Consider the following 11,480-nt stretch of genomic DNA (forward strand, 5'->3'; position numbering starts at 1 on the left):
ATTATTATTTTGCCTAAAACTAAAATAAAAAAAAAAAAAAATAGAAATGAAATGGTTGACTTGAAGGGATCGGGCTTGAAATTCAAATTTCTGTTTCTAAAAGAAAGCAGATCCACACTCCCATCTCAGTTATACTGACATGAGTCTGAAGTAACTGTATTCATGAACCTGATTCAGGCACCAGATACTCTATACTTATAAATCTATGGCACACTAGAACTCTTCTGTCCAAATGTAAACACATGTAAATTGTTACCTCCCTAGATAAAAGATAGCTAGTCATATAAGTTATTATCTAGGCCATTCAGAGATTTTACGTTTCCTTTTCATCAGTCCTCTATTCTAAAGGTAACCTCATGCAGAGCTCCAACAGGAGAACTACCCAATGCCACAGATATGCAAAGCTCTAAAATGTGGAAAAGCTTATACATATATGAGCAAGGAAGCTCAAAAGTGCCTGATCACATATTGTGATGCTGCCCTTTACCCTTTCTAGCAGTAGCAGTTTTTACCCATGGATTTAGCATTCCACGTTGCACTCTGAAAGTCTAAAACGCCTGCATCTCTATTACACTAATTTAAGGCTGAAAAACTAGACCAGAAAAAAACAGGACAATAATTTGATTGGCAAAGGACAATCTCATATGGATTATGAGCTTCGTGAGGTGCGTTAAATTTTTCAACCACCTGAGAGGTAAAGAGGAGCTGGAAAAACTAGACCAGAAAATAACGGGACAATAATTTGATTGGCAAAGGACAATCTCATGTGGATTATGAGCTTTGTGAGGTGCGTTAAATTTTTCAACCACCTGAGAGGTAAAGAGGAGGCTGCAGAAGCTGATGGACAGTCTCCTGTCCCTCTGTGAACAAGAACGAGCTGTGTAGAGTGCTGCTGCAGAGGAGGAACGACACCGGTCTCTCCCTGCAGCCTGATGTAGCACCACATAAGCCTGTGTGCACAAAGCAGAGGGTTACATCTGAACCACCTTGGGTTTCCTACTGTTTGTCTGCTCCTTTTCCATCAGTTTGGCTCAATCTATATCCTCAGGTAAACACAGCAAAAGCCAAAGCGCCACCTTGAGTGTAAATACCCCTCTAGGAGAGATGGCTGAGGCTAAATAGGACTCTAACTTCAAGAAATGCTGATTCTGGGCCGTGGGGCTGAGCTAACAGACTGGACACCAGCCACAGTTTTGGACTTTACTCTGGCAAAACTATACTAGAAATTTCCTTTAATACATAATTGTAATTTTTTAATACTTAAAATTAATTCAGTTCTAACACTCCTTTGGCTGCTCCTAGGAGGAGTTGTGCTTTTTCTAGCCTTTTCCTGCTACTTTCTGTTTACTAACACTCTCAGCACTGCACTCTGGCAAAACTATACTGGAAATTTCATTTAATACATAATTGTAATTTTTTTATACTTAAAATTAATTCAGTTCTAACACTACTTTGGCTGCTCCTAGGAGGAGTTGTGCTTTCACACTAGAACTCTTCTGTCCAAATGTAAACACATGTAAATTGTTACCTCCCTAGATAAAAGATAGCTAGTCATATAAGTTATTATCTAGGCCATTCAGAGATTTTACGTTTCCTTTTCATCAGTCCTCTATTCTAAAGGTAACCTCATGCAGAGCTCCAACAGGAGAACTACCCAATGCCACAGACATGTAAAGCTCTAAAATGTGGAAAAGCTTATATATTTACATCTACTCAGTGTAATATTCCTCTATCGTAACTGGGGATGAAATGCCTCACTATTATTTACATTATTGAATACAGAGGGGGGGGGGGGGAAAAAGGTCTATCTACTATTTCTGGAATTATTTTTCTTTTGATATGTCTTTGATCTTTTCCTTCACATTTTTGAGGAAGTGGTCCTACACAAATTCCCCTCCGAATCAAAGGGAGAATTTTGGGTTGTCTTCTCCTCCCGAGAGTCTCTACTGGGCAGAGGACTGTACTATCAAACTGGGAAATAGAGTATTATCCTAAATTTACAGCTTGGAAAGCCCTAATCACAACCCTGATATGCAGGTTGGAGGGAAGAGATAAAGTATTTATCATCTCATAAGTGGGCACCAGCGACGGTGGAACACCTGGGTTCTGTGCTGTTCCACAGCAACAGCAAAGAAAGAGCCCACAACAAAGAAAAGCCTCCAAAGTGCTACGGAGAAAAGACTGAAGTGTTCAAAATAGTGACACTGAAAAAAAGACTTTGGGCTCAACATTCACAGTATTTTACTAATCCTTTTCCAGAGGTGTCAAAATTGGTGTGCAGTCACTTCACTTCAGTCACGTCAAGCAACCTTAATATTTCTAAAAACTGGACATCTTTTTTATTATATATAAATTACATGCAAAATCTACTTCAAAAGCAGTCAAATTAATTCTCTGAATAAATATCCATTGTGAAGGACCACTTTACATTCTACTGGAGACACTCTAATGTAGAAATGCAAAAGTATGTCTGGCTGTTTTACTATCTTTTCTTCTTAAAAACATTAAACAAATAGTTAGGAAAAAAAAAGAAATATATTGTTAAACTTCTTTTCAAAGATTCACAAATATCTTATTGTAGAATTGAAGGAAATCTAGGAAATGTCCTATTCATTATTTTACACTGCTTTGCAGTAGTCTCTTCCACTGTGGAATAAGACAGTTGTGAGGTATGGGACTGGAATGATGTGTCTCAGATTCCAGCACTGCGGGTGTTTATTCTGTCCCTGACACAGACAACCCACATAACCTTTCCAAGATGTTAAGAATTACTCACCTAGAACAAAGAATTTTAGGAGGGTTAATTAATCCTCAGTAAAATCTAGCATTGAAAATGTAAAGTGATATTATGTTCTGAATTATTCAATCTCTCAAAGAATTTTTACTATCCTTAAAGAAAAGGCATGCCAGAATTTAAGGACTGCATTTTTGGATAGGACAAGAGGAAATGGCTTCAAGTTGTGTCAGGGGAGGTGTGGATTGGATATTAGGAAAAATTTCCTCACCGAAAGGGTTGTCAAGCTTTAGAATCACAGAATCACAGAATCTTCTAGGTTGGAAGGGACCTTAAAGATCATCTTGTCCAACCGTCAACCTCACTGACAAAAATAGACACCCACACAACAAACAAGGAGCATCATCACTAACCCATACCTCCCAGCACTACATCAACCCGTCTTTTGAACACCTCCAGGGATGGTGCCTCAACCCCCTCCCTGGGCAGCCCATTCCAATGGCTGAGAACCCTTTCAGTGAAAAATTTTTTCCTAATATCCAGCCTGAACAGGCTGCCCAGGGCAGTGGTGGAGTCACCATCCCTGGAGGTATTTAAAGGACTTGTAGACGTGGTGCTGAGGGACATGGTTAGTGGTGGACTTGGGCACTGCTGAGTTAACAGTTGGACTTGATCTTAAGGGTCCCTTCCCCCCAAAACAATTCTATGATTCTATTTATAGCTAGCATTGATAGATTTTATAGGAAAATACTTTTCAATGAAGACACCTACTTTTGCTTTTCTTCACTTTCCGTACTTTTGCTTTTTCTGTATCTGTTCTCTTCACGCTTTCCAGCCCTGTTAACCCCACCCTCTTCCTCTCCTTTTCTCTTTATTCTCTATAACCCCACACTCCTTGCCCTCTCTTCCGTAACCCTGGCCATTAACACAGTGGATGCAGCACCCCCTCGGGGATAGACTGCGGCAGCGGGCGCAGCACCCCCTCCTCGATCAGCACCGTGAGCTCCATCTGCCCCACCGAGCTGAAGGCCGTGTCTCGGATGGCCCCCAACATTCCCGTGGAGATGGAGCTGCCCGGTGTCAAGATCGTGCACGCTCAGTTTAACACCCCCATGCAGCTCTACTCAGATGACAATATCATGGAAACGCTGCAAGGCCAAGTTTCTACAGCGCTGGGGGAAACACCCGTAATAAGGTAATGAGCGCAGCCTCTCTAATAGTTGGGAAGACACACATTTAGAATATACCAAAAACCATCAGCTGGAATAATTTCAAACTCTTTCTACAAGACCAGGCTAAAGGGTAGGAAGAACCTAACTAATTCAAATCAGTTCAATATTTCCGTTAAAATATTAGTAATTTACTGGGTTTAACCCAAAGTATTAAAGGAGTCTTTCAGAACTTGCAAATAAATATTTCTCAGGAAAAAAGAATCTTATATTTGTACCTAACAAATAAAACCTGATGATACTACCTGGACTCTCAGCGGACTGACCACTCCAAATCAAGATTCTGATTCCCTCCAAAATTCAAAACTAGTTACGATTATTACTTATTTAATAACCATTTAATACCTTATTAATAATTAATCAAATATTACTGTTATTAACTCAAATTCATTCAACTGCTGAAATTCAGCTTATGAAGCTTAGGAAGTCTTCTAGATGTTTATAGAGTTCTAGATAGTTATCTCCCGTTGAGGACAACCCATTCAGTGCAACAAGCTCTTCTCCAAAAAGAGTAAAAATTTAGTTTCTAGGCCTACTAGTCTATCTCCAACTTACAAATTTTATCCATTGCAATAACTAAATGTCAGGTAAGGACCTTATGTATCTGGATAACAATGATGATTAAACAATAAACATTTTTTAAAGCACCATTCATTCTTTTCAAGTGGACAATTCATCATTCATATTATCTTTACTTTTGCAGAATAGTAGCTTATTTTTCTGTTTCACAACAGTACTTAAGTTAATAATTCATAATATGTATGGTGTAAACTAAAGCTAATTACTAATATTTTAAATAAGCAATAATCACTGGCACCAATGAGCCTTCTTCAGCACCTTGCAGGATCGGGCTGTTACTAACCATAAAAATCATATTTATAGAGAAATATTTAAGTTCACCCTATCTGATGGAAGAAAACTGCAGTTCATGAAGTCTTTGCAGAGTGATGTTACTCTACTGCATGAATATTTATCCTCAATCACAACAATTAGAGAACAATAAAAGAAAAACTGGCTTTTTCTTTATTCTGAAAGCATGGACTAAGGCCAGAGCCTCTACACAGGTTTGAAATGTCTTTTGCTGTGGGGTTCATTATGTATGCACTGAGAAGTGTCATCTCACACCTCTGTGTCTGGTGTTTTGCCTTCTGTGTGTAATGGTGTTACACTTGTTTGATGTTCAGGAATGTTTTAGTAAAGAGGAGAGAATCAAGGGTTTAATTAGCCATTGGCGAGAACTATAAAAACCAAGCTCCTCCTATTCACCAAAAGCTCTTGACAAGAGAAGAAAGCAGGAGTTTCTTCACCAGCTTAAAGCCAGCTCAGAGAAATCTGTTGATTGATGAAGATGCAAACAATTAGCACAAGCTACAGGGCTCCCTGCCCCACTGTGACCAAACCAAACCATATAAGGTCTAATTCCAGCTGGAATCAGTTGCGTATTTCCAGTAGAAACTCATTTAAGATTCAACAGACAGTAGGAGGCCAGTTGCAACAGAAATTTTAACGGACTTGGCATCAAAGTAAATTTGGACCTTTCTAATTAGTCCTGGTAGCAGTTTGAAATTTACAGATGCCGCACATTCAGCCTAATTCCTGCCAGAGAATGTATTCCTCTACTCTTCCTCTCAACTACTCAGGTTGTTAGAATGGTAATTATGGAGTTTCATGAGTTTGTATGTTTATTTTTGTAACGATTGCACAGCTACATTTTTTTCAGCACTTTTTAGATCTATATAAAGCACTTAAGATCACTATATAAAGCAATGGTACCTTTCAGTAGCTGTAGAAACGCGTTGTCTTAACGATGGTATCCCGAATCGTGTTCTGTGCCTGGTGGAGCCATTGCTTTAAAGTCATGTTTGTTCAACTGCTTTATCTGCTCTTCCTCCCTGTGATGCAGCGACCCCTCTCCCAACTCGGTGCCTCAGTCCGACGTCTACAGGATGCTCCACGCCAACCAGGAGGAGCCCAGCCAACCTCGCCAGTCTGGCTCCTTTAAGGTGCTCCAGAATTTAGTCTCCGAGGAAGGTGGTTAATAACGACGTATTTTACCTGTTCAAAGCATTTTGAGATGTTTGTGGGAAGGGGGAATCTGGGAAGAAAATAAGAGATCAGAGCTATGAGAATTTCTGAAAGCCTAAGTCATTCTGAATCTTAGAGAGAGCACACCAGTCCCCTAACTTTCCTGCCCCCCCCCACCTTGCATTTATACCTAGCAATCTCCTGTGGGAATAAAATGGGGATGTTAAGCACATTTTTTCAGATTTTCATTAATTAAGATCATTAATCAAGTTGACTTTAACTGAATGATAAAAAGCGTTACGCAAGAGAAATTTTGGGACAAGCTGCATATAATCATGACACCAAGAAAGAAAACACTCGCTTCCACACCCAGGAAAAGAGACATCTAAACCAATTCTAAATTACATTTCACCCATCCCCTCCTCATTCTAAACAAAAATTGAAAAGGACAATATAATTTATAGTCATATTTCCTTCAAACTAAGAAGTTTTGAAAATAACATAACTATAGGCTGCAAGTTTGTTATATTTCAGTAAGTGTAAAACACAACTGAAATTAACCTAAAAGATAAATAATCAAAATTTTAATTTTTATATTTCAATATATGCCAGAGAAGGGATAAATACTAAGGGCTGCAAGTTTGTTATATTTACAGTAAGTGTAAAACACAACCAAAATTAACATAGAAGATAAATAATTAAGATTTTAATTTTTGATATTTCAATATATGCCAGAGAAGGGATAAATTCATCTAATTGTCTATATATGACATTGTGGGATTTTGCTTGGTGTTTTCTTGTATTTTGCTTTAACTTTGTATTCATACCATGTTACTAATCTTGAATGCTTAGTCGTATAAATAAGCAGCTTTCTAACAATAGGTCCAGCCTCTTTATGTTGCTTTGTTAAAGCCAAATCCTCCTCCCTCTCCTGCTATATGCAACACCTACTATCAGAGAATTAGATGATGTATATGAGACTATATATATAATCAATTTTCTACTTGCTTTTTGGCTACAGCTACACAATACTTTTTCTCGATTCCAAAGAGGTGGAATCTGGTTCGTTAAACTTGTCTAGAGAAACTTTGTTATTTGTTGCTATAAGTGAAAGCCTGTAAATACACGCAGAAGTGTATTTACAGGCAAAGTATTAAACTGCATCAGGTGCTTTTATTTTAGCCTGTGCATAACAGGATTGTTTTGGTTCTCAGACGGACGCCCTGCGGGCACAAGAAGTGTGAAAGCACCGGTGACGAAGATACCGAGTGCCATGCCCGGTGTGCAGAAGGTGCCACTGTGTGACAAGTGTGGGAGTGGGATTCTGTGAGTGGCTTCTTGTTTTAGAAATCTCTTTCGTTTTAGAAATCTCTAGTTCAAGCACTGTGTCCTGAAACACCACTGCAGGACTGCTTTCCAAGTGATGGTCTTGGTTTTCCGCTGCACTAGTAGAAAAATGCTTCCAGAACACAGAGATTTAACAACATTATATTGGATAATATATATTATGTATATTTTACATATATATATATTTTTATATATATTATATATTCCCCAGTCTTGGACACTTCTAAGATTCAGCTGGACAGGGCGCTAGGCCACCTTGGCTAGACTGCGCTTTTGCCAAGAAAGGTTGGACCAGATGATCATTGAAGTCCCTTCCAACCTGTGATTCTATAAAATAATTACAAAAAAGATGTTGTTCTAAATCCCAAATTATTAACTTGTCCCTTTGGATACTAAATCCCAAATTATTAAATTGTACCTTAGACACTTTGGATACAGATGATTTCAGTTTCGACAACGTACCATCAAGGCTTTAAGATTTTCAGGACCTTTTGCAAGTCCATCATTAAGACATACACAATGAAAGCAGTGCTCACCTGTGCTGCGTTGTCTCAGGCTGTGAAGGATTAAGTCTCATGGTAGTGTGAAGCATCTTCTCCCAGCCCAGAAAGCTCTGTGGGCCTATTGAAAAACTACAGGATTTCTGTCTGAATGACATCACTAACTTCAGCAAAAAACACAGGAATGTTATGTCACTTACACAAACTCAGCTTCCAACCTTAAATTATACAGTATTTGGCTAGTATATAATAATATATATATTTTATATATATATTATATATGTTATATATTGTTTTATATATATATATACACATATAATATATAAAACCACCAGACAAACAACCTAAAAGCCTTGAGATAAATACCTAGAACTTACTTTGTGTCATGCTGTGGTTTCTTCTCACTTTAATATAGAATCATAGAATAATTTGGGTTGGAAGGGACCTTAAAGATCATCCAGTTCCATCCCCCTGCCCTGGGCAGGGACACCTCCCACCAGGCCAGGTTGCTCAAGGCTCCATCCAGCCTGGCCTTGAACCCCTCCAGGGATGGGGCAGCCACAGCTTCTCTGGGCAACCTGGGCCAGGCTCTCACCACCCTCACAGCAAAGAATTTCTTCCCCAATATCTAATCTAAATCTCCCCTCTTTCAGTTTAAAACCCTTCCCCCTTCTCCTATCACTCCACTCCCTCATGAAGAGTTCCTCCCCATCTCTCCTGGATCCTCTTTAGGTAGTAGATTAATACGAATTAATTGTGGTTTTTTTTTCCTTTCCATTATTTCCACGCAGAGGGACAGTGGTGAAGGCCCGTGACAAATACCGGCACCCGGAATGTTTCGTGTGCTCTGACTGCAACCTCAACCTGAAACAAAAAGGCTACTTCTTCGTGGAGGGACAACTCTACTGCGAAGCTCACGCCCGAGCTCGCATGAGGCCACCGGAGGGATATGAAGCAGTTACTGTTTACCCAAAATGCTAGTCTTACCTTAACACACAAAAATCTATGCATGCACACACACAAAAAAAAAGCCATTAACAGCGTAGAACTGCCGTACAAGTGTCAGGACTTCTGCCTGGTTCCAAAGTAGCAGCTTTTAAACCTTTTCTGGCGGGGTTCTGAGGGAGGTGGAAGTCCCCGTTGGCCAGCAGTAGCGTGTTACACCAGTAAAATTCTGCTAAAATATTATCTTCCAAGTTGCCAATATAATTCAATGAAGTATAAACTAAAACAGCTGTACTGGAATAAAAAAGGTAAACAGCTGAGGTCTTACACAATTAATACAGTATATACGTAAGTGCTGTAATCAAGACATTATTTTTAATGTAAATTAAGTATCACCGAAGCCATCCAAGTGTTACAGGCTGGGCCCTAACAAACGTAGAAACTCTACAGATCATTAGAAAAGCAGCTATTTTACATGGATAGTACAAAACAAGCAGTTGTTCATGTCTGCTTCCACCATCTATTATTCAACCACCACTACGGTATGCCAAAAAAATAGATTTTGCTTACTTTGCTTTGAATTTGGGGTTATATTGACCTAATTTTCTGATGCAGCAACTGTGATGAGGAAAGAAAATGGCTAGCATAACAAAGACTGTTTAGTAAGAAGTAAAATAGAAGTTCTACATTGTTTTAATGATTTGCAATGGAATCAGCTTTCACACCACTCAGCAGAAAACTGTTCTAAGGTATGCACACACATACATTGTTTTTTGGGGAAAAATCCCACCAAAACACACACACTCTAATTCATAGGAAGTCTTTGCAAACTGAGAATGAAAGTAAACTTAAAAACCTTTCCGCAGAAAATGGTGCTGGTTTTTTTAGCATCTCCGTCTTTCCATTTCCAGAATAGAAACAATGGGGAAATATCATCACAATATCTTTATCGCTGGTAAATTAAAACTTGGACAACTTTAAAAATAAATGTCAATTAAAAGATGCAAAGGGAAGATATTTTATAAATAGCCTGGTGAAGTCCTAAGAAAAAAAAAGAAATGGATGAAAGAATACAGTTTTTAAATCAATTTCTGAAATGTTTGAAGGGCTACATTGCTTTCAGGTAGGTGCCAGTTACACACACAGACCTGACTGACAATCTCAATCTTAGCATTTTCCAAAAATACCAACATAATTCATAAATAAGTTATTGGGGGCTTTTGCTTCACACTAGAAAAATCTACAAAATTTTATATCATCTACAAGACTAACAGAAATTAACAACTCAGAGGCAAACAATCTTATATACTTTTCCCATTCTACAACAGAAGATGCTTAATATGTAAGAAGACTATGGAATCAAAGAAAGAAGCTATATATACTTTAAGTTTATTTTTAAAATTCAGATGAGCCCCAAAGCTTGAAATACAATGTCCACATATTCAAAGAATTTTCAAAGTGTCTTAAAGTATTATTTCAGAATTTAAGTATTTTAAAAATGTGCGTGTCACTGCATTCATAATTTATGTCTGGCTATCAAAAACAGACATTAAAAAAGTGTTGTGCCCTTTTAAAAGTTAGTTCCTGAATTATCTGGGGGCACAAAATATAATTCCGCTCCTCATGTATCACGGAGGATATGAGTAGCATTTCTATTTTTCCACTGATAAAGCCCATAAAATAAATCTGAAAATCCTTTTTGAAGTGAGAGTGCACTTAACGTCTATTTTTACAAACCTAAAATGTCATCGGTGTTTTAAAATATTTGCTTAACGTTCATTTCTTTGTGGAGTAACCGAAGTTAAAAATAAATCTATTACATATGGTAAAGATTCTGTATTTCTTTTCAACTGGTATGAAAAATGAGAAAGCGTGAGTGTCAAGTGACTTGACAATAATAGAAGTTTGGCATTTTCAGCCTGACAGAAGAGTGTGCTTCCGATTTATCAAACCACGGGCAAGAATGAGATACAATTTTTGTATTAGGCATTTGAGTACATGACCTGGGCAAAATTCCCTTTCTGAAGCTGAATGAGATCATGTGCTTTCAGAACTGAAGACCCAAAACTGCTGTCTCTCTAACGGGCCGAACAGACCAATCGTAAATGTGGCAAAACTCTCAGAAATGTAGGCACAAGAACTGTTAGGTTAAAAGAAAGTCACAGGACATGACCTGATGCCAAAACTTTGGGGAAAGTTCAGTGGTATTGCATCATCACATGGAGCTATTTTGAGAGGTTTGAGGTTGGACGTGACTTTGACCGAAGGTAAGACTATCCAATTGCAAGTACCAACCTGTGGGAAAACCTTTACACCAATATAACAAAAGAAACAAAGATTTTCAGCTAATGCAGATTCTAAAATCCTCAATCCTGACAGAGGAGAAAAATAGGAAATTTCGTCCTACATTCTGGGAGAATTGAATATAAGAGATTTAAATGTGAGAGAAAGGCATAGCAATTCTCCTATCGCGTGCTCAAGGCTGAATTCTTTATCTCAGTAGGGTGTCAGCAGCTCCTGGCACAAATCCTTTACAAAGCGTCCAGCTAAAGAACTACCCACTTCATCTTCTGGCTTAAGAATGGCATAACCAGTAAATCATGAGAGGTTAATGCTACTGTGCCTCTCAGCTGTGTCCAGACTTGTTTATATATACACATATATATTACAAGCCGCAGAGAGCCGTGGCATTTATTTTTA

The 11,480-nt window shown here is 38.3% G+C and overlaps 1 protein-coding gene across 1 annotated transcript in view; it reads left to right on the top strand.

Moving 5' to 3' along the window:
* The window catches only part of PDLIM3 (PDZ and LIM domain 3), a 21,314-nt gene extending 10,704 nt beyond the window's left edge, over positions 1–10,610 (top strand). The window contains exons 3-6 of the mRNA XM_014945508.1: positions 3,666–3,929; positions 5,867–5,994; positions 7,203–7,314; positions 8,627–10,610. Coding sequence (XP_014800994.1) covers positions 3,666–3,929; positions 5,867–5,994; positions 7,203–7,314; positions 8,627–8,816 — 694 coding nt within the window. The 3' untranslated portion in view covers positions 8,817–10,610. The remainder of the gene's footprint in view (positions 1–3,665; positions 3,930–5,866; positions 5,995–7,202; positions 7,315–8,626) is intronic.
* The last annotated feature ends 870 nt before the right edge of the window (positions 10,611–11,480 follow it).

Source organism: Calidris pugnax, unplaced genomic scaffold, assembly GCF_001431845.1.
Source record: "Calidris pugnax isolate Ruff unplaced genomic scaffold, ASM143184v1 scaffold58, whole genome shotgun sequence".
In the NCBI taxonomy this organism is placed as follows: Eukaryota; Metazoa; Chordata; class Aves; order Charadriiformes; family Scolopacidae; genus Calidris; species Calidris pugnax.